This window comes from Vulpes lagopus, chromosome 20 (assembly GCF_018345385.1).
Source record: "Vulpes lagopus strain Blue_001 chromosome 20, ASM1834538v1, whole genome shotgun sequence".
NCBI lineage: Eukaryota > Metazoa > Chordata > Mammalia > Carnivora > Canidae > Vulpes > Vulpes lagopus.
In genome coordinates, this window is record NC_054843.1 from 3,200,569 (window position 1) to 3,223,831 (window position 23,263).

Below are 23,263 nucleotides of genomic sequence, written 5' to 3' on the forward strand. Positions count from 1 at the left end.
ACTCCACTAGACTTCCAAAGGGGCTCAGTCCCCTGCCCACGGCAGCAGGGCTATGTTCTCTCCTGATAAAACATCTTAAAGCTGTATTGTGTGCAGAAACCCCTTGGGACGTAGAGGCCCCTCACCAAATGGAGTGTGAAGTGTCTCTATAGAGGGCTCACTGTGAGAACACCTTCAGGTTCCCTCCCTTTTGTCTGCAGAGCAGCTGTGAGTCTAAACTCAGACTCAGTCACATGGAAGGGTAGAAACCCCTGCCAAAGCGTTTTGCCTGCCCCTCTTGATGTGCTCAGCACCGGGCAGGACCTATCTGTTCTTTTATAAAAGGAGCGTCTGTGTTCCGAAAACTCTCTTATGCGAAGTTTCTGAAAAGGTTTGCTTACCTTACTTACTAATTAAAGGCAAGTCACATTTTTCCCCTCCCTGGTCTCTGCAGTCATACAACCGATGGCCACTTGATAGCCACATCCAGATCGAGTTACAAAGATAACCTGCGATAATGCCATTTGCTGTGATGATTGAGTCGACAAGGCTGAGTGACTTGGTGCAAGTATTTCCCGATTGGACGAACCTGTTGGCAGCCTGCTTACCATCACGCTTGTTTTTATAATGAAAAAGGAAATTATTTCTTCTTTTAATGATGGCGGCCCCAGAAATGGTGAGTAAAGTGGGTGGGGGAGACACAACGCTTCTGAAAGAGAATTTCTCAACGTTGCTCAGTGTTGTGAAACGGCCAACGATGGCTTGTTTGGGAAGGGACTTCCGTGTCTAGGTTCAAGGTTTCAGAAAGCATTTTACCACTTGTTCTTATTCTGATCATAAAGTTAAGCTGTGTAATTTGCCACCTGCTGATAGTACGAGGCAGGTATCAGCAAGAATCAAAAGCAAAAATGCCTGATGTGAATTTATTAGTTTTCTAAGATGCTCTCCAAAGCCACTCCTGAGATGGAAACGAAATAAATATTTTTAGTGTAGAGTTCCTGCTTCGACTTTCCTAAGGCCACATGAAAAAGCATGAAGACAGAGTTTGCGTTAAATGGCTTAATAGTTTCTTTTTGAATCTCAAACACCACAGCCAGTGAGCAGAAATCTAAAATGGTTGATTTAAGTATCTATGTTTATGTGCCTGTTGGAACCACCTGTGAGACTGATGCCTGGGAAGGTGAGCCGGGATTGAGTTGGGAACATTCCGCCATTTCCTCGCTCACTCCGCCCCTCATAGGGTTGCAGGAATGACTTCCAGAGGCTTCTGACCTCTCTGGCTTTGTGATAGGTGGAATTCTCTTGGAGGAAACAGAGCCCTAGTGTAGCTGCTGCAAGCCAGCGGTCCCCAGCCGCTCCTCCCTTTGCCATGTGGGGGACCGGGCACCCAGAGGGCAGGGATACTTTCATCCTTAACTAGGTCATGCCCGGCCGAGCCAGGGAAGCACGGTGTTTACGGGAAACTACAAATACTGTGGGTGAGTGTCCCCTCCCTGGTGCCATCTACATTTTGGGGGCATGGACATTATGTGAGTATAAAAAACTTTTATGGTTATGATAGGTGTCCCACAGGTGTAGGCAAAGGATTGAGTTTACGTAGAACAAAGAACAATGACAAAAAAGAGAAGGAAAGTGCTCTGAAAGGGATTTATCTTCTGAAAAACAATGATGTAGTAATTTCTAATCATAAAAGGGCACGTCTCTAAAGATGGCTCGTCAATTGATTTTAAGATTGATAGAATACAGAGTGAAGAAGTCATTATTTTAAGCAGAATTAAGTTTGTAGTTTTTCATTAACTCTGAAAGTTTCTCTGTTACTGGCTGCGGCTCACAAAAAAAATTGTGTCTCATTGGATGAATAGTTTTACTGAATGCGCTTGATGTGGATGGTCAGATGTCAAAGATTTAACACGACAAAGATGCATTTGACGCTAAAATTGTAAATAGAGAAGCAAGTGCTTCTTTCTGTTCTTCCTGGTGAAGGAGGTGGAGGTGGAGGTGGAGCCGAATCTCAGAGGTCCTGAAATAGTCACCATGGGGGAAAATGACCCGCCTGCGGCTGAGGCCCCTTTCTCCTTCAGATCGCTTTTTGGACTTGATGATTTGAAAATAAGTCCTGTCGTACCAGGTAGGTGGAACCAGGTGTGATTTCTGGGGAAGTACCTCGCCAGGATTTCTCACACCCAAAAGCTGGATGCTTGCACTTCCTTGGGTTTATAGAACCCTGGAGAGGAGGGGACATTAGAGAGGGCATCACCTCGGTCAGGCCCTTGCCAACACCCGGAGACAGAAGTTTGCATTCTCCGGATGGATGTTTTCAGAAATTGAGGCTCCAGTTGTCCCGCCAGAAAAATCTCTGAGCCCCCCAGCAAATCCTGAGAACCAGTGCCCATCAGCTCTTCCAGGAAACTAAAAGTGTTCGGGCATTGCTGGGCATTGCTGGGTGTTGCCGAAGGTATTTGCTGCCTAGATTAAAACCCAACAGCAGGAGCCAGGAACTGCTCTGAGCGACAAGGAGAGTTAGTTTTATAAATAGGTCTCAAATACAGAACTTGCCACGGTGAGCTGTGGCTCGCTGGTCCCGGGTGCAGTCAGGAATGCTGACCTCTGGGGCCGGGAAGGGAGACACCTGGGGGCTCTGGCTGAGGTTCCAGAAAGCATGGAGTGGGGGCTGTCCTGTGATTCCTTTTAAACCCTCTGGACAATTGAGGTTGGATGGTAATGGAGAAGATAGGAGGTGGGGGGAACAGGTTTCAAGTAAGGGTAAGGATACATAATTCAAAAATACAGCTCAAAAAATGAGCATAAATGTTAATTTTAAAAGCACCTTGCTATCACCTGACCCCCAAGATTTACCTGGCTTTATGTTGGCCTTCATTCTCTTCCTGTTGTTGCCCGCAAGTGCGCATTCACGTACAGTGTAGGTATAGACAGGTGTTTCCCCATGTGCTACTTCGTTTTTATAAATGCTCTTTGTTTATAACATCATGACATCCTATCAAATAGATGTTCAATTTACATAGTTCTTTAAATCATCATTTGACAAATAATTATTTCTAATATTTCTGTAGTACAAATAAGATGAGCATGAGTAATGCTATGCATATTTGCCTCTGCTAATTTTGCTTATTTTTTCATAATTGATTTCTAGTAGTGAGAATTTAGTAGTGCCTTAAGTAAATAAGCAATTGTATTGTTCATCATAAAAAATTAGAAAATGCAGTTAATCAAAAAGATTTTTTAAAGTCACCCACGATTTTACCATTATTCAGAGGTAGCCCTCTTTGTGCTTTAGTATTGGATTTCTGGTCTTTTTCTGATATACATATCTGCATTTTCCTTTGGAAGTGGCATATACTATGTTGAAGCTTTTTTTTTTCCAAGTGAAATGATATCATGTTCTTCTTTCCATGGTGTTAAATGATTAAATATTCTTTAAGGATTGGCAAACTATGGCCATGGACCAAATATGGCCCACAACTTGGTTTTATAAATAAAGTTTTATTGGGACACAGACACATTCATTTATTCACCTATTGTCTACAGCTGCCTTCATGGCATAGTAAAGTTGAGCAGTTGCAACAGAGACCATAAGGCCCATAAAATTTAAAATATTTACTATCCGATCCTTTACAGAGGAGGTTTGCCCACCCCCTTTCCCTATCATGGAACCAACTCTATTCATTTGTTCTGTTACCTCTTCCTTCTGATGCGCATTCGGGCTGTTTCCTGTGCATCAGTATTATCCATGTCACCTCTCCAAGTGTCCATGTAGGTAGAAATGCATGTGCATCAATGAAGACATCTTAAGATAAATGCCTGAGAAGTGGTTTTATTAGGTCAAAAGAAAAATTCCACCCATGTTTAAGGCTTTTGGTTTGTATTTCCAGTCTGACTCTCAAAAAGTTTATATAATGTGTATATTGACTGCAAGTGGAAATCCATTTCCCTTCGCTCTGGACTGCAGTGAGGGTGCTATAATAGCAATCATAATAAATATTGCGAGGTCGGTATGTAGTTACATTTGATTTGCAGTTTTTCAAATTTCCAGAGAGGTTGAAGCTTTTTCTTCATGCTTGTTGATCATTTGCATTTATTTTTGGGGGAGGTGCTATGCATTTTGCTTTGTACTCCAGGCACGCCCTCAAAGACAGGACAAGGAGGTGGAGTGGGGCCACGGTAGCGTCCACAGGGCACCGTGGTGGAGGAGCTGTAAAGGGGCAACTGTGAACAGATACAAAGCTTCTAACTGAGCAGTAATCTTTGAGTCTATAATTAGGATGAATTTTCTAAATCTAACTCTTAGACCCAGAGCAACTAGAATGATAAGAGGTCATTCTTGGGGTTCCTACTGATTTTTAAAGTGTAAGTGGAGAGTGGGCTCTCCTAAGGGGAAGTTATTAATTTGGTGCAGGTTTCTGGGGGTGGGGAAGGCTGAGGAGAAGTCTGCTCTGCTAACTCAAGACCACGAACTGGTTGTCCTAAAAGGAATTGGTCTCCTAGGCTGAGATAATACAACCTCCATTATCGTGATGTCATTCATCCATCCATTCATCCATCCATTCACCCACTCAATTTACTGATACAGTGGACCCTTGAGTAACACAGAGGTAGAATTGAGTTGATGACTCCCCACCTAGCCAAAAATCCACTTATAACCTTTGGCTCCCCCAAAACTTAACTACTAATAGTCTACCATTGACCAGAAGCCTTGATGATCACAGCAACTCACTTAAGAAGTATGTAGTATGGTACATGTATTATATACACTGTGTTGGTGCAATAAAGTAAACTAGAGAAAAGAAAATGTTAATTGAGAAGATCCTAAGGAAGAGATAATACATTTGAGGTACCATACTATAAAAAAATCCACCTGTAAGTGGACCCGCACAGTTCAAACTTGTGTTGTTCAAGGGTCAGCTATACTCATCAAGGAACCCTGCACGCCGGGTGTTGGTCTAGGCCCTGAGAACACAGCTGCAGAGCAAACCACCTGCTCATCAAGTCAGCGACCTTGCCCTCTGCCTCCCCCTCCTTGTTCTGTACCCTTCAGGCCATGGAGTGTGTGCCCTTCCTTGTTCCCCTTAACCGCTTCCTTCTCCCTCTTCCCCATTCCTTCTCTTACTCTTCTCCTATCCCATCTCTTCCACTCCCATTTTTGTCTTCAAATTCCCTCTCTTTTTTTTTTTATTTTTAAGATTTTATTTATTCATGAGAGACACACAGAGAGAGGCAGAGACATAGGCAGAGGGAGAAGCAGGCTCCCTGAGGGGAGCTCAATGTGGGACTCGATCCCGGGACCCCAAGATCACACCCTGAGCTGAAGGCAGATGCTCAACCACGGAGCCACCCGGGTGCCCACATTCTCTCTCTTTTTAAAGGATGCTTGAATGATGTTGACCATTTTATAAGCACACTCTGTAGTGCCAGAGGGTGAAGCTCTGGGTTTCCAAAGACACGCAGGAGAGATCTTTGTGGCCTTTCCATGGGAAACCTCTCAGCTCAACATCTCTAGGACTGGGGTGTGAGAGGACCGGACAGCCTTGTCTTGAGTAACCGTGCGCCATGCAGAAAGCTGTCTCCCCTTCCCGCGTTCCCACCCTCCTCAGTGTGAGTGGGGACAACTTCGGCTCAGATGTATTTTCAGGATCACTGAGGTAATGTGCATGGAGTGGCCTGTTCTCCTCGGAATCAAGGTGCCGATGGAGATTCTCCTGGTTGCCCAGAGAGGCTTGTCCTTCTGGGCATCATACCACTGGGGTAGCACATCCTCTTTTCCATCCAATCTACCTGGCTCTTTAGGCAAGAACTGGGACAGGTCTGGGGTTTACCCTACTTGCAAACTAACAAGTCAGTCTGCCCAGTGTGCTGGACGCTCCTAGAAGACAGGAGACTCTCAGGTCGGACCCAGAGGACGTTGTTACCCGTGGCACAAGGGGCGCATATATCCTGCTCCAGTCAGTCACCCATGCCCGCCAAGTCCCACAACGGCGATGTCAACAGCCCAGGGATACACCACGTGCCCAGAGCGTCTGTATCACACTAAGGAACCCAGGACCAAGGCAACTCGAATCCTTCATAATGCACTGCAGGCGGATCTGCACACGCTTTGTCCCCGAGGAAGACGTAGTATTTGTTAAGCCAGACACTGAGTAAACCTGCTCCTTGGTCTGGAGGGAGACCTCGTCTCTATCTTCTCAGGCTGCTCGCTCTGCCAGCCTCCTCAGAGAGACGGTCTGGGACAAGGCTGGAGGTGTCGCCGTGCACGAGGCTCTGGAACAAGGGGCTGCTACATCATCTGGTGACCCTCTCAGAGGTCCCAGCTCTCCCTCTCCTCAGAGCGTCCTGTGTGGCTTTTCCACGTCACCGTCCTCCATGGGGGAAGCGTTTCTGGGGACATGGGCTCCACCTGCCTTCTGTCCTGAGTTGCTTAGGGCTGCGGAGACAAAGTGCGACAAACTAGGTGGCTTAGAACGACACAGGTCTATTGTCTCATGGTTTTGGAAGTCTGAAGCCCAGGAGCCAGCAGGCCCATGTTCTCTCCAAAACCCACGAGGAAGCTTTCCTTGCCTCTTCCCAGCTTCCGGTGTTTGACTTCGAGGTTCGTCACCCAAATCTCTGGCTGCATCTTCGCCTGCTGTCCTGCCTGTGTCCCTTGGCACCATTCCCTTCTATGCACGTCTGTTTCTGTGTTCACGTGCCCCCTTTTCAAAGGACACCAGTCAGATTAGATTAGACCCACATCATTACTTTATTTTATTATTTTTTTTTAAGATTTTATTTATTTATTCCTGAGAGACAGAGAGAGAGAGAGAGATAGAGACACAGGCAGAGGGAGAAGCAGGCTCCATGCAGGGACTCGATCCCAGGACCCCTGGGTCACAACCAGAGCCAAAGGCAGAGACGCTCGACCCCTGAGCCACCCAGGCGCCCCGATGACTTTGTTTTAACTTGATGGCCTCTGTAAAAACTCTATTTCCAGATATGACAATCGTCTGGGGTGCTAGGGTCCAAATGCCCGCATACTGCAGGGGGGGCGGGGACACAGTTCGGTCAGTAACACCATCCCTTAACCCGGGATGGACACAACGGGGTCCGGAGTGGAGACCATGGGGCCGGGCCTCTGGAGAATGTGTCCCCAGATCAGTGGCCTTTGTTCTAAGCTAAGGACTTTCTTTGGGCCAGAACATTCTCTGCTTTGAGGGGAGGGGGAACGGATAGCTGCATTTTAAGTTTTATTTTCGTTCGGATCGGCTGCTCTGTGGCTTTTTGCTCTTTTCCCCACCTTTGGGTTTTCAGACGCGGACGCGGTTGCGGCACAGATACTGTCTCTGCTGCCTCTGAAGTTCTTCGCCATCATCGTCATTGGGATCATCGCCTTGATATTAGCGCTGGCCATTGGTCTGGGCAGTGAGTATGATGCATTATTCAGCGGGCTCTCGAAAGCCTATTCGGGCCTTGAAACTTTGATGAGCCCCCGGCTTGCGCGGGTGGGGCGCTGCCACCCAGCCTTGAAGACTGGGGGCGACAGGCCTTGGGGGCTTGCTGGCTCCGAGTGCTCGGCCCGCACGAGCTCGAGCCAGCCCGGGGCCCAGGAGGGGCTGCTGGCCACGCTCGGGGCTTTGTCACCAAGGAACCTGCCCAGTTAGAAGTGTCGAGAGGCAGCTGATGAAATAGGATTCCGCGGGCGGGAGGGGGCGAGGGGCCCGGAGGAGAAGACAAGGAGGCCATTCATGCCAGGCCAGGCGAACCTGCTATTTTTAAAAATGAGGCTCATGCGGCTTTTGAGAAAGTGAGTCATTTGGACGCGCTCTGATAGGGAACAGCATCTCAGCCTCTCCAAATACGCGCCCACCTGCTCGGCTGTGCGGTCCGCGGTCCCCTCTCTTCTCGCCCAGAGTCGGAGACAACAGGGGGGACGTGGGGGCCCCCGAGTCGTCCTCACGGAGCTCCTTGCTCAGCTGGCTCAGCCAGTCGGCCTGCAGCCATGCGCTTTCTCTCTTGACCTCGAGTCCTGTGGTTCAAGGCCGCAGGGCGAGACAAAGTGGGGGAGCCGCAGCCCCCACGCTCTGGAATTCGGAACAGAAACTAGGCTGAGGCAGACGGGCTGCAATTTCGAAGCGGGTTTCATTACTGATGGCCAAGCTCAGGGCCACGTGGCCAGCGGATGGTTGTTGGTGCTGTGCCCTGAAGAAGCCAGCCCTTCCTTGACACGTGTCCTCCTCTCTCCTCAGTCCACTTCGATTGCTCCGGAAAGTACAGGTGTCGCACGTCTTTTAAGTGCATTGAACTGACGGCTCGATGTGACGGGGTCTCAGACTGCAGGGACGGGGAGGACGAGTACCGGTGCGGTAAGGCCACGCTCCTCGCTGCAGAGGGACGGCCCCACCCTGACCTTGCCCATCTGCAGAGTGGGTCCAGATCCACTGGGTGCCAGCGGCAGGTCACGTCCTTAACTGGGATCCACGTGACATGCGTCCCTGGGGGTTGTGGAGCCGGGAGCAAAGGGAGGGCTATCTCTTGGGGCCCAGATGCGGTTCGGGGAGATCACAAGAGCCGTAAGAAGAGGGTGTGGGGGGCACGGGGTGGGGGGTCCAGGCAGGAAGAGCTGCCTCCGGGTGGGGGTGCTGGGGGCGAGGTCTCGGGGTCCCCTGGCCGCTAACAGGCTGCTCTTCCCATGCGCCGGCCAGTCCGCGTGAGCGGCCAAAACGCGGTGCTCCAGGTGTTCACAGCTGCCGCCTGGAGGACCGTGTGCTCTGACGACTGGAGAGGCCACCACGCCAACGTCGCCTGTGCCCAGCTGGGGTTTCCGAGGTAATTTACAGAACATTGACGCTGATGGGTGAAGTGTCCGGTGGGGGGTGACCACGGGGACGGGGAGCTTCCTTTCAGCCACCTCGCTCCACAGGGGCGCCCACCAGGCCCCCAGGCCCTGCTGATGCTGAGTGGTTTGACCCAGGCCACACGGGACAGGGCACGTTTGGGGACAGGGCCCCAGATGCACACATGAAGCACGGAACTTCTGAGCTGAGACCAGGCCCCCAGCTCCTCAGGCACCTGCCCCCCACCCCCCGCCCCCCGCCTGGTGTTGGGGCCACGCAGACGTGCCCGCACACTCCTTAGGAGCCCGAAGAGCCAAGTCTGGAAAGTCAGGCGTTTAGTGAAAACACAGTCACTTCCAACGGCTGTTTGGCGACATGCAGAAGGGCCAGCTCCTGTGGCGGGCGCCTCGCTTTTCCACGTTTGGTTTTGTCTGCATGACGTTTGCGCTGAGGGGACGCGTTTCTCTCCTTGTCTCTCCGAGCCCTCCTCCGACCCTGGCACCGCCGTCCTCTGTGGCCGCCCCACAGGGCACCCCAACCCCCTCTGCCCTTGCCCCCGGGGTTGGAAGCAGGCCGGCCGTCTGAGTTCCCACACTCCTGCGTGCTGGCCCCCGAGTTCCCGCGTCTTGGGCCCACTTCCCCGGCTCGGGCATTGCAGCCTAAAGCCCTGGAGCCCAAGGAGCCTGGTCCATGTGTGGTGCTCCTCAGCTGCCATCTGCACCCCAGTGTCCCAGCCTGTGTCCCCCAGACCGGGACCTTCTCGCCTTGTGACAACCCGGGTGCCAGAGCCAGCTGCAGCTCAGCTCTGTGACAACAGCCACGCCACCCCACAAGTGCCTCCCAGGACGATGCAGCCTTCACCCCTCACGGACAGGGGGGCGGTCACACTGCTCACGTGTGAGCACACATACCACAGTGCACACATACCGCATGTGCACACACACCACACGTGTCCACTGATACCACATACACACCACACGCACACACACCATAAATGTGCACAGGTACCAGGCCCACACCACAGTACACACACATACTGCACACTTCGCACACATGCACGCCAAATTTGCACACATACAACACACATTCCCACACACCACATGCACACACACCTCACACACATGCCATATGCACATGCACACACACACCATGTGTGCCACACAGCACACCCACACCATACACACCCCACCCCCCATGCACATCCACACACATACACTGTGCATAACCACACACAGACATGCACATACACTGCATCACATAGCACACTGCACACACACATCACCCGTACACCCCATCACACAATGCACACACATTCACACAGTGCACACATGTGCACACGCTCATGCACACACCACCACCACTGCAGACAGCAGAAAGCTTCCCCAGGCAGGTCTGTTCCCTATGGAGGTGCTTCCGTGGCCTCCCAGGGGCGTCCCTCCCGCCTCCCGGCCCCCCTCCCTCCCCTCCTGGAGTGCCTCTGCCGGCCCCCGAACCCCAAGGCCCCCCTCTACTGTGCAGAAGGGCCCAGAGACCCCTTTCCCTCAGCTCCCCGGCCAGCCAGCCATGGTGAGATGGTCCTTCCTACCCATAGCGAGGGCCGTCAGGGGAAGGGAGCCCAGCCAATGCTACTTTCCCAGACTGCCCCTCGGCACGGCCCGTCTCCTTCGCTGTGCACCTGTTCTGCCCTCAGTTCCCAGATTCGCTTCCGCATCTTTCTGCCTTTCCTTCCTGCTTCGGTCCCTAGAGCCCGTCTTTGTTCTTCTCTGCTCAGCCGTGTCCCACGTCAGCCATCTGTGATGACAGAGAGAGGGGAGGCTGTCAAGCCGGACGGCCTGGGTTCGAATCTCCGTGTCGGCACCCCAGTTCCTTGACTCAGGCCTCAGAAACGGAGATAATAGTCGCGCCCACATTTAGGGGTGGCGTGAGGTTCTCGTGAACACAGGCATGCCCTGGGAGAGTTGGCGGTCATGCTGGGTCCTGCCACCTGGACGCTGGGTGCTTGACGGGGATCCCGGGGTGGCTCTTGGGGGCCCCTTACATCTCACAGACCGGCTGCGGCCAGCCCGCCTGCATCAGCCTCTCTGTGTCATGTCGGGAGCTTGCCCCCCGGTGCCCGCCCCGTCGGCCGCGGGGCCTCCTCGGGAGGCCTGGGAGCTCATTGCCCTCCAAACTCAAACCCGACTCACCTTCGCATTCCACACATAGTCCTGGCAGCCCGCAGCGCTTGCATCACCGGGTGCAATGCTGTTTGATCAACCGATGAGTGAAGCAGGCCGGCTGCTTCGGGTTTTGTCCGCTCCGTGGGAAAAGGTGGGGATGGCCCTTCATTTACTACCCTCCACCTCACAACCCTGCAAACATTTGATTTTTTTTAAAAAAAAGATCACGCCTTCTTTACCATGCTTCTCCAGAAGACCTGCTTCCCGGCACTTTAAACGTTTGCAGGCACCTGGGGCGCCCTGAGCCTCTTCCCTCCGTGCTCATCTCTCTCCGATGGGAGGCCGCGCCGGCTCTCGCTTTCGATCTCCCGACCCGTGGCTCTCTTGGGTGCTCGGCATACCCACTCGGGTCCCACCCGAAAATACTCCACCTGCTTCTGTGTTCTGCTGTCTCTGGGGCTGGCTGCGTCAAGGGGTCTACTTGGCTACCCCAGGAAGTGGTCCTCCCCGGCACAAGGCCAGAGCCTGGGGGGGGGTGCAGGGGCCGTGGGGCGGGGGTCCCAGACATTGCGAGACTTGGAATGCCTTCCTAAGCTAGCGAAGCTGTGGATGGTTTTGCGGGGGTTGGGGTGGGAAGTGACCCCCCCCCAGTATGATCCATGCGGTACCCTGACTGGAGCACTGGTTGATTTGAACCGGGCCTCGTTTCCCATGTGCTTGCAGCTACGTGAGCTCAGACACCCTCAGGGTGGACTTGGTCGAGCAGCAGCTCCAGGAGGACTTTGCCTCCGTCAATCACCTCTTGCCTGATGACAAAGTGACTGCTCTGCACCACTCGGTGTATGTGAGGTACGTGCGGCCAGGTGGCGCTGCCGTCTGCGCTGTGTCAAGTCACCGGCTGGCTCCCCTGAGCTGTGAGCGGCCCCGTGAAGACACAGGAGACATGAGAGTGTTTCTCCAAGGGCAAGGTGGGGCCTGGCAGCCTCGGGGAGACTGGCTGGAGCCCCGGCTGGGGTGCAGGACCCCACCCCAAAGCAGGCAAATAGGGCCCGACGGGGAGGGGTGTAAGGAGGACCATCGTGGGCCAGCGCTCTGGTCACAGGCACCAGGTGTGTGCGGAGTAGCGCAGGGGGACAGGGAACGAGGCAGAGGAGGCTCAGAAGCTCGAGTATTCTGTCTGCCATTCGGATTCCACATTTCCCCGCAACTCCTGAGAAAGGTTAAAAAGTGAGATGACTATACCTGCAGCCTAGCGGGTCCCCTTGCCTGGTCCCCTGCCTGGTCCCCTGCCTGGTCCCCTCCCTGGTCCCTCCCTGGTCCCTTCCTTGTCCCCTCCCTGGTCCTCTCCCTGGTCCCTCCCTGGTCCCCACCCTGGTCCCCACCCTGGTCCTTCACTGGTCCCTCCCTAGCTCCCTCCCTGGTCCCTTCCTTGTCCCCTGCCTGGTCCCCTCCCTCTTCCTTCCCTTGTCCCTCCCTGGGCCCTCCCTGGCCCCCTCCCTGGCCCCCTCCCTGGTCCCTCCCTGGTCCCCTTCCTGGTCCCTCCCTGGTTCCATCCTTGTCCCCTGCCTGGTCCTCTCCCTGGTCCCTCCCTGGTCCCCACCCTGGTCCATCGCTGGTCCCTCCCTAGCCCCCTCCCTGGTCCCTTCCTTGTCCCCTGCCTGGTCCCCTCCCTTGTCCTTCCCTTGTCCCTCCCTGGGCCCTCCCTGGCCCTCTCCCTGGTCCCTTCCTTGTCCCCTCCCTGGTCCCCTCCCTGGTCCCTCCCCAGCCCCCTCTCTGGTCCCTTCCTTGGTCCCTCCCTGGTCCCCTCCCTGGTCCCTCCCTGGTCCCCTACCTCTACAGCCAGGCGACTCCATACGCTCTTGCTGGTACTCTGGACCAAATCCCAGGAGCGTGTTCTCCGCTCTGGGAAACATCAGCTCGTCAGCCTGTCCATCACATAACTGACAGTCACCCTGGGACCCACAGGCAATTCGTGGGGACAGCTCATCTCTTAGGTCCTTAAACCTCAGTCTGGTGACATCCCCTTTTCCTTGCACGATTGCATGAGCAGACTGCAGCTCAGGAGGTAGGGAAAGTCACCAGGGGACACGGGTGGATGGTGAGGAAGGCACGTGCCCTGGCTCCCACCCACGCAAGGGCGAGCACGTGTCATCTCTGGAGCAATCACAGCTCCACTCTGGAGAGGGGGGTGACCCAGGCTGCAAGGACCTGGTGCCAGGAGAGGCTGCCTCGCTGTCCTCGAGGGGCCAGCGGAGAACACCGGGCTGAAGCCGACCTGCAAACGACAGCAGCGGGTGCTCGTGTGAGAGAGCTCCTCCCGCGTCTCCTCTCATTAGCCGTCCAAAGCGTAGGGACGCTCACCACCTGTCACACGCACAATACTTCCTGTCGCCAAATGGTTCGGTATCAATGTGTCACCTCATACGCATGTTTGTTTGTTTGCTTTAATATGGACTAAAATTGCAATCTGTAATCAAGAGCAGGGGAACAGGGTTCTTTTTTCCCCTTTTACCCCAAGATTAAGTTTTTAAAAAGGGCTCGTTTCGCAGGCCTCTGGCATTTACACAAGCCTCCTCTTTTCGTCCCTAGGGAGGGATGTGCCTCCGGTCGGGTGGTTACCTTGAAGTGCACAGGTAAGAGACCTACACGGCAGGCATAAATGGAAACACGCGCTCGCTCACAGACTCCTGTCTCCCCCCACCCCCCACCCTCCTGAGACCGCTCTGGGTCCCCGCCTCCTGGGCACCAGGTGGGAACTCTGCGGACCCCACCTGGAGGAGAGGAGGGCGGTGCCCATCCGCCTCAGCTGGTGGGTGGGGAGAGGCAGCCCAGAGCCACTTCTCAGCAGCGGATGGGACCGCGGGCACGATGCCCCTTCACCCACGGCTGCTCCAGCAGCCCGACTCACGCCCTCTCCTCCCCGCCGCCCCCTTCCCACCCACCTGCACAGGCTGGTCGGTGCCCCAGGCTCCCCGCCCCGCGGCAGGTGCCCCCAGCGTCGGGGAGGGTTCTTGCCGCAATGTTTGGGTCTGGAGAAGTCAGGCAGGTGCATGCCAGCCCCGAGATTGCTCAGGAGAGGGCTGCAGAAGGCTCCCGTGCTCCTGGAAGAGCCGGGGTCACCGCGGGGTCCTGGGCGTCATCGGGAGGGGCGCTGCCAGCACCAGCTCTTCCCACCGCACCCCCTCGTCTCGGTGGCCTGTTCCCCGCTCTCGCCCTGTGGGCCCCTCCTGCCCCTCTTTCGGGGCTGGGAGCTCCGTGGGGGCAGCGGGATGGCAGGGAGAGGGGAGGAGGCCTGTGGCTGTGACAGCAGCTTCCCCAGAAAGGTCTGTGGGATTCAAGCCCCAGCCCTGCTCCCCTCTCTCTGCAGCCTGCGGTCTGCGAATGGGCTACAGCTCGCGCATCGTGGGTGGAAACGCGTCCTCGCTCACGCAGTGGCCCTGGCAGGCCAGCCTGCAGTTCCAGGGCTACCACTTGTGCGGGGGCTCCGTCATCACACCCGTGTGGGTCGTCACGGCCGCCCACTGCGTCTACGAGTGAGTGCTCCTCGCCCGCACGCCCCGGTCTCACTGAGCCACCATAGGATGAGGGGATTTCAGGGCTCGGCAGCAGGTCCAGGAAGCAGGCAAGCCGACCGGGTTGTCACAACGCAGTGTCCAGTGGACGGGACCCGCCCCAGCCCTCACCGTGGCCCCTCACTGTCCCTGCTGGCTGTGCCTGGGGACCCTGAGCTCATTCTAAGGATTTCAGACCTGCAGCTCTTACGGAGAGAGTAGAAAGCTTTGGAAGGAAACCCTCGTGCCGGAGGAAAACCGCCAACCTCTGTGTCGCTGAGCACGTTGCGGCCAAGAGGGCGAGAGGAACGCAGGCTGGCGGGGGGTGGGGTGGTGCCCGATGTGTCGCAGGGGAGGTGAGCACAGGAAAGAAACCACAGAAAGTCTTCCAAACACAGAGAATTCTCCTGGTTTTGTTTTCCGGTTTGGTTGCTGTGTGTTGGAGGACGGGCCGACAGACGCTGAGTCCCGGGGGTGCAGGCGTCGAGGCTTCCCTGGGGGATGGACACACGGGGTGGGCCTGAGCTTCGGGGCCGAGCGTGAGCAAGCAGGGAGCACTATCGCCTCCCCCACCTGCGGGCCTCGGGTCTCCGGACCTCACGTCCCCGGCCCAGGTCCGTGGGTTAAAGCATTCGGGGTGGTCCTACTTGTTCTCTCCGACTTCTCATTTCAGCCTGTATGTCCCCAAGTCGTGGACCGTCCAGGTGGGGCTGGTTTCCCTGCTGGACAGCCCAGCCCCTTCCCATCTGGTGGAAAAAATCATCTACCACAGCAAGTATAAGCCCAAGAGGCTGGGCAACGACATTGCCCTCATGAAGCTGGCCGGGCCCGTCCCCTTCAACGGTACGTCTGCGGTCTTGGCTGCGCCGTTGCTTTCAGTTGTTTCGAGGGAGTTTGTAATCGCCTGTGGAGCCTTTCTATGACGCCGCCTTGTGGTCCTCGGCAGGTCGTTCCAGGAGTTCATTCATTTTCCCCGCTGGCCACTGTTGATGATCTTTTCTCATGAAACTTGTGATTTTCCTGGTTCTTGATCTAATGGGCAATTTTCAACAGCGTCCTGGACTGGGGGCTATCACAGCGTTGGGGATGCGGGGTCCACACACCTCTTCAACTTCGGCAGGTGGTCACCCCGGCCAGGTTCACTGCACGTGACTGGCCTACTCCCGTGGGCTGTGCCGAAGGTGTCGTTTGATTTTAGAGACTTCGCGGTTCTACTTTGGCCAACTGGTCTGGTGCCCCTGGGGCTCCCACTCGTGCCACTTGCTTCCTGCTGGAGCCGCCTGGAGATGAGAGGGACTTCCCAGGCCAGGCCACGGGTGCCTCAAGGTGGCGGAAGGGGGTGTCTGAGCTCTTCCCCGCCGTCCCGGAGCCTGTTGAGATGAGGCCCCCAGCAAGGGCTGTCCACCAGCCCCGCGTCTCAGTCTTGGCCCGGAGAGAGGGCACTTCCCCGGTCAGCCAGCTGGTTGTAGTGGGGTCGTCCTCGTGGCCACTTCCTTACCGGGCATCGTCAGCTCCCTGAAGCACTCCCGAAGTCTCTCCGCGGCGGCTGCTGAGTTCGGCAGGCCACGTTTCCAGGCGGGGAATACCTAGTCCTAACCTCTGAAAGTCACAGAAATACCCGAACACACAGGGTAGAACTTTGGAACGTCTTGCAGACGCCAACCAAGGATTAGGGACCCACTCTTACATACGTTAGAGCCCCTCCTCCTTCCCCAGCGCTCAGCCTGGGCCCGGGCCCACCGTGTTGTTCATCACACCGCACATCTCATCCTCTACGCGTAATGCTCCGAAACAAATATTCCTGGAGACGCAAAGAGAAATTGTAACGTCGGTGTTCTTGTATCTTTATTGATGATACTTAAGAAAAACGAGATGCTGACACCTGCACTTTGAGAAAAATTAGCGAGTGCTCTTACTAGCTCTCTGCCTTTCCATTACTGTCCTGGGCGGAAAAGCTTAGCGCATCTCGAGTGTATTCACGGGACAGCCCCACGGCAGCCGTGATGCTGTCTCTGCTGGGGGTGATGGGACGCATGTGACACAGCCTGCAGGGACAGGCAAGCTTCTTGCCCCTAGATGCACCGGGAGGGACCGTAATAGTCACGGAGGGATGTTTCCCAAGCCAACGTACCCGCAGTCCAGACCAGGAGTGGGCAGGTTAGGGCCCCGGGTCAGATCTGGCCCTTTGACTGTTTTTGTACATAAAGTTTCAGTGGGAACAGCTAGATCCGTTTGGGTACCGCCGCCTGTGGCTGGCAGCTTTCACGCCACTGAGGCGGTTGGTCTACACGGCCCATAAAGCCTCAGGTGTTAGCTATTCTGCGTGTCATGGAGGAAATGCCGCTCCCTGGCCCAGACCCAGTCACATTGCCACCGGCTAGGGTCGTTTAAAGGTTGACGGCTCTGCCCTGAGCTAGGAGGTTTCAGACCGACCAAGGCCTTGACCTTCCTTTGGGAGATGGCCTGAGCTCCTCAGAGAGGCGGACGCTGGGGAGACTCATGGTCTTCGTGGGCTGGGGCTGGCACTGAATTTAGGGTTGCTGTCTCCCCTTGCGACAGAGAGGATCCAGCCCGTCTGCCTACCCAACTCCGAAGAAAACTTTCCTGATGGAAAAATGTGCTGGACGTCCGGCTGGGGGGCCACGGAGGACGGAGGTCAGTCAATCATCTGAAATCAAGGTTCTGGGTCCGGGGAGCCCAGAGCCGAGAGGCCGGGATGGACGCCCACGTGGCACGCTCCCGCCATCTCCGGGTCGTGGCGTCTCCCGTGCTCTCAGCAGTCTAGTTGTGGGTCAGGGTCACGGTTCCATTTGTCTTGGGACGTGAAAATGGCAGACTCTGTCGGGAGAGAAATGAATTGAAAAGGAGGACCAGGGCAGCCCGGGTGGTTCAGCCCGGGACGGGATCCTGGAGACCCGGGATCGAGTCCTGTGTCTCGCTCCCTGCAAGGAGCCTGCTTCTCCCTCTGCCTGTGTCTCTGCCTCTCTCTCTCTCTAATAAATGAACAAATAATGTTTTTTTATTTAAAAAATTTTATTTAAAAAAATTGAAAAGGAGGACCAGGAACACCCCTTGTTCGGGAGACCATCCCCAAGTCATCAGGTGGTTCCCCTCCCTGCTCCCCACCACACTCATAAAGCACGCGGGGAGCCCGTGGAGAACCCCTCCCAGGGCTTATCCAGAAGGGAGACATCTGTCGCTGGTGAGGGATTTTCCTCTTGTGCGACTTTGGAAGACGTGTGATTTCATCAGAGGGCAGATGCATGGAAACTCACTGCTCTAGTCGTATCAGACATAGTCACCGTCGTGAGGACAGCGCATGTCCTTCCGTCGGGGTGGCACACACATGTGCTCACACTCATAGGTTTTCCACCAATTGCTCTCGTTCTGGCAGGAGTTTCTTGGGGTCGGCGGTGGGGGGTGGGGGCTGTTATAACAAAGCTCCGTAAACAGAGAGGCTTGGACAGCAGAGACTCATCGCCTCCCAGCTCTGGAGGCCGAAGTCTGAGATCGAGGTGTCGTGGGGCCGGTTGAGGCTCTGAGGGTGAAGAACCTGCCCCGGCCTCTCTTCCAGCCTCTCTTCCAGCCCCTGCTGGCTGCAGCCATCCTTGGCGTCCTTGGCTGGTAGATTAATCACACTGCTCCAGTCTCTGCCCCATCTTCCTGCGCCTGCCGCCAACCCCGTGTCTCAAATCTCTCCCCCCTTTCTCTTAGACGGACGCCAGTCTTTGGACCTAAAGCCCACCCTAAATCCAGGACGATCTCACCTTGAGATTCTTACCCTATTACATCTACAAAGACCCTACTCCAAAGAAGGGCACATTCTTCTTCTTCTTCTTCTTCTTTTTTTTTTTTTAAAGATTTTATTTATTTATTCATGAGTGATACAGAGAGAGGCAGAGATGCAGGCAGAGGGAGGAGCAAGATTTTTGCAAGGGAGCCCGATGGGGGACTGGATCCCGGGACCCCGGGGTCGCAACTTGAGCCCAAGGCAGATGTTCAACCGCTGAGCCGCTCAGGTGTCCCAGAAGGGCACATTCTAAGGTTGCAAGTGAACATGGCTTTTGGGGGTGCAATTCACCCCCAATTCACAGGAAGTTCAGTATTTTCCGCCTGAGGTTTATTAGTTGAGTCTGCCCCTCCCAGAGCGTCCAAGGCCCCCAGGGCCTACCCAGATCCCAAGGGTCCGTCCTCTTCCCCAGCGCGGGGTCTCATCCCCGTGGCTTGCCACGTCCTCCTGCCCATATTGGAAGCCTCCTCCGCAGACACGTCGAGCTGCGTTTCACCAGGTACCAGGTGCCGAGCCGGACGTCTCCAGGCCACCCTGTCTGCTCCTCGCAGCAGCCCCCCGGCGAGGAGGAGACTGGGGCTGAGGGCAGCTCACACGACCGGCTGGTGGGAGGTCTGGGATGCCGTGTCCACGCTCCCCCCACAGCCCTACTCATGCTGTTTCTCACGACGTGTGGCCTCAGAAGCCTATTTCATTACTTTGCTAGAGCCTGGGGTTACATTTAGCGCCCCCCCCCCCCCGGGTAGCCCAGGATCATGTGTCCCCGTCTCAGGGCCCTTCTGCCGTGGGAGGTGACATAGACACAGGGATTGAGAAGTGGACGCCTTTGGGAGGACACTTTTGTGCTGACCACACGACGGTTCTCCCCGACAGCTGTGTGTGTGTGATCTTCACAGGACTCAGTTTCCCTTCTGTAACCTGGACTGTTCTGAGGATCGAGCAGGCCCGTGTGGGTCTAGTGCTCCCCCAGGATCACCCGGGGGAGGTCCCTGCTGGCTACCGCTGCCCCACCTCCTCCTGCACCGGCCACTTTAGGGAAGACCGTGCCCGGTGCACGCCCCTGGGTTCCCAGCAGGGCCCCTCACTGTCGTTGCTCTGACACAGGCGACGCCTCCCCCGACCTCAACCATGCAGCTGTGCCTTTAATCTCCAACAAGATCTGCAACCACAGAGATGTGTACGGCGGCATCATCTCGCCCTCCATGCTCTGCGCCGGCTACCTGAAGGGCGGTGTGGACAGCTGTCAGGTAGGGGCCCTTGGTGACCTCTGGGGGCCACAGCAGCGGGCGAGGCTCGGGAACGGTGACCCAGCCTGTGGGATAGGCCGCTGCCAGCATTTCCCTGTGACTGACTGAAAAGCAAATTTACAGGGTGTGGGGAAGACGTTTGCTCAAGATATCACTCCCTTCCCTGGCCATCGGCCAAGTTTACCCGGCGCTCCCATTCTGCCGGGTGCCGGTGGCAGGAGGGGTCCCCAGGGTGCTCCTTGCCCCAGCCCTGGCTCTCGGGGCTTGCAGGGGGGCAGCAGGGGCAGCAGGCAGGTGGGAACCTGTGAACCAGGGCCTCCAGAGCCACAGCGAGCCAGGCTCCAGCCCCGGCCAGGCAGGCCCTCCCCTGGAGCTCTCCGCAGGCTGTGTCCAGCTGCCGTGACCTTCGCGGCTTCAGTGCATCTAGAATCTGGCAGGGGATGCCCCTCTGACAGCTGGGGGAGACCATCCCGGGGGGACCAAGGACCCCACCATTGGGAGTGCCAGTGTCAGTTCTTGGAGGCCCGGGGTGTGAGCATCCCCGCTCTGCGTTTTGTGATACAAGGGGGGGGGGGATCCTGGCTCTAAGACAAGGACACCCCCCCACCTCAGTGCCTCTGTCTTTGCCATCCAGGGAGACAGCGGGGGGCCGCTGGTGTGCCAGGAGAGGAGGGTGTGGAAGTTGGTGGGAGCCACGAGCTTTGGCATCGGCTGTGCCGACGTGAACAAGCCCGGAGTCTACACGCGCATCACCTCCTTCCTGGACTGGATTCATGAGCAGATGGAGGTGGGTGCGGCTCACGCTGGTTCCCGTCCTCTGCCAGGTGGGGGAGGGAATGACCCCCCTCCAGCATCCTTTTCCACAGCCCCAGTGCTGCTGGGCAGAGCCAGGGGTCGGTGCAGCAGGCAGTGCCCTGTGGCCTCTGGGCGTCAGACGTGAGCGTGGCTAGCCCCACAGGCGAGGCCCTGCGTGGGCGTGGTCCTGGGATGGGTGCACACATGGGCGGTGGCCATGGCCCGGGTGTGAAGGACAAACTTCTTCCACAGAGCGAAGAACAGAAGAGGGGTGGCCGAGGATGAGCCCCTGGGGACGGATGAGTCCAGTGGGCATGTGTGGACAAGGTGCAGACAGTGGGTGAGGGGCTGAACCTACAGGCCCCCGACAGCCACTGGAGAATTGGGACCTGCTGAGAGTCAGGGATGGGCTGGAGAGTCTCTGACCTCGGGGGGCCTGGGCAGCTCTGTGCTTTGGGGGAGCCTCCCTGCAGGGCCGACTTGGCAGGAGAGGGGAGTGCCACAGGCAGACAGGAGGGACGTCCGCCCCTGGGGAGCAGGCCCGAGGGGCTGGGGGGCCCGACGCACGGGAGTCTCAGCAGCACAGCTTCTACCTTGTGGACACCCCGCAACTGTTTGCTGATGTCATCTCTGACTCTGTGCCCACATCACACCTCGGGCTAGTTTCAAAGAACTTGAGTTTTTCCTTTTATTTTTAAAATTAAGGGCAAATATATGCACCATGAAATTAAGCATTTTAAAGCGGACAATCCAGGGGCTTAACATCTTCACCTCGATGCTGGATGTTTGGTGTTCTGGAAGTTTCCGGGCTTGCACTGCAGCCTCATTGAGCAGTGGAGTGTCTCCCCCTCCCCTCCATCCCCGCTCCTCCCTCCCCCCCACCCCCTCCCCCACCGTCTCCAGCAACCTGTTTCTGTCCCTAGATGAGAGGCCTTTCACAAAGCTCCTTGAATTAGAAACAATTGGCTAAGAAAGGCAGCCAACGCCTAATGTGCCCTGGGCGGTCATTTCCACTTCCTCTGGGAGTTATTGCTTTGGAAGCAAGAGAACAGAGGTTTGCAAGAGCAGCCCCCCTGATCGCAGTGGCCTTGATGGCTTGGTGAGGGGGACCCCAGGGTGCCGATGGGGCTGCGCATGGGTGTGGGGGATGGAGAATGGGGAGGGAGGGGTCACCCACAGAGCCACAGAGATGCTCCCTCCAGGGAGCCACACTCAGGCACCAACGGTCCATGCCACCAAGCTAGTTGTCACCAAAGTCAAGCTTGAAACAGGTGCCGATCCAAGAAGCCAACTCCCAGTCTTCAGGCTACAGAGGAGGGCTGGGGCCTGGCGGGGTCAGGCTTCCAAAATCCCTCTGGGACCCTCCAGCAATGGAGCTGGGTGACATCTCGGCCCATTTCCCTGGGCACCGGCCTGGGTGGCAGGTCCCGGGACTGTCCCCATATTACGGGCGAGGACTCCTACGCAAGGCCCCCCGCAGCTAGTGACAGCAGAGTGCGACTCGGGCCCCACACCCATCGTGGGCGTGCACAGGACTGTCCCTGGCTGGCCGTGCACAGTGACTGTTCCCGGGACCCTTCTCTATAGTCCGATCAGGGGCTGTGGGGTGAGGGCCCTGGCACGTGGTCTCCAAGGGAAGACACTTCCAGACATCGTGCTGGCCCCGTGGCTCCCGGGGAGGGCCTTGCAAAGGGCTTCCGCCCTCCTCTGCCCCGACGAGCACGTTCACGAGTGATGCATGGAAGGCGCTGGACGGCCCCGCGGAGGCCTGAGACACCTTTGTCACCAGCTGCCTTGGGCCCACGGGGTTAGTCTCGCCCTTCTGTACGTCTCCTCAGGTGTCCCGGAGACGGGGCGGGGGATATCCAGAAGAAGCTTCCCTCCCCACGGGAGGTTTTCCAGAGGGGCTGCAGTTTCAGCTGTGTCTTTGAATATGCCCACGGGCCCTCCAAGGGCCCACACAGGCCGAGGGGAATGGGCCCGGTCGTCATCTCTGCTCTCCTCCCCGTCATCTGTACGGGGGCGTGAAACAGATCTGTTCTTTATTTTTTTAATTTTTTTTAAATTTAAATTCAGTTTGCCATCCTGTAACGCCGTGCTCCTTACATCCCGGGCCCTCCCAGTGCCGTCACACCTGTTCGGACTCAGAACTGGGACTCAGAGGCGCGACCCTAGGGCCGGGAGGGTCACGGGGGAGCTGGGGAAAGCGCCTGGGGTCAGGGACATGCGGCTTGGGGAGCTGTCTCACCGCAGTGACCAGCCCACAGTCACTCGGGGCAAAATGCAGGCGCCGGCTGGGCCTCAGCGCTGGAGGCCGGCTTGACGTGCTGGAGAAGGTAACGCTGCGTTTCCATTTCTAGAGGGACCTGAAAACCTGAGGAGAAGGCGTCCGGCCGCCGCCTTGAGTTCCTGCTGCGATGGAGACACCCGGTCCTTCCACGGGCGGGTCCCCGGGCGGGAACTTGCAACAGGAGCCAGGGCCTCGGTGCTCTTCCTTCTGGCACCCCCCGCAGAGCCAAAAGAAGGAGCACCGGCTCTGTCCTTGCGACCCGAACACCCTGCCTCAGCACCCCCACGAGCCGCTGGGGGGCGGGCGAAAACGGCCTGCTGCACCAGAACGGAAGCACGAGCACACCTCCGGGGTGCTACGTCGTCCCGCGTGTCCATTCAGTTTTCTCTGCACGGGGCATTTGCCACTACGGACGGGACAGGCGAATCCCATACAAACACCCCAGGTGCTCAGTGGGGCCGCCCCCGCCTGGAGCCGCAGGGCGGGGCGGGGGGGGCATGCGGGGGAGGATGTCACCAGGTCCCAAAGCAACCCAGAACTTTCTACTTCCAAGATCCGCTTCCCCCCGTGGGAGCTCAGTCTACAAGTGCTTAGCCATGAGGTTTATTTCTCTTCTTTCTTCGTAGCATG

At 56.5% G+C, this 23,263-nt stretch overlaps 1 protein-coding gene across 1 annotated transcript; it reads left to right on the forward strand.

The window, feature by feature from the left end:
• Positions 1-1,998: 1,998 nt before the first annotated feature.
• On the forward strand, positions 1,999-22,828 carry TMPRSS3 (transmembrane serine protease 3). Its single transcript, XM_041735186.1, has 12 exons — positions 1,999-2,107; positions 7,279-7,389; positions 8,214-8,330; positions 8,670-8,793; positions 11,684-11,809; positions 13,550-13,593; positions 14,328-14,493; positions 15,185-15,354; positions 17,071-17,166; positions 19,406-19,548; positions 20,183-20,335; positions 22,704-22,828. Exons 1-12 carry the CDS (start codon positions 2,014-2,016, stop codon positions 22,719-22,721), a joined length of 1,362 nt encoding a protein of 453 aa, XP_041591120.1. The 5' UTR covers positions 1,999-2,013; the 3' UTR covers positions 22,722-22,828.
• The last annotated feature ends 435 nt before the right edge of the window (positions 22,829-23,263 follow it).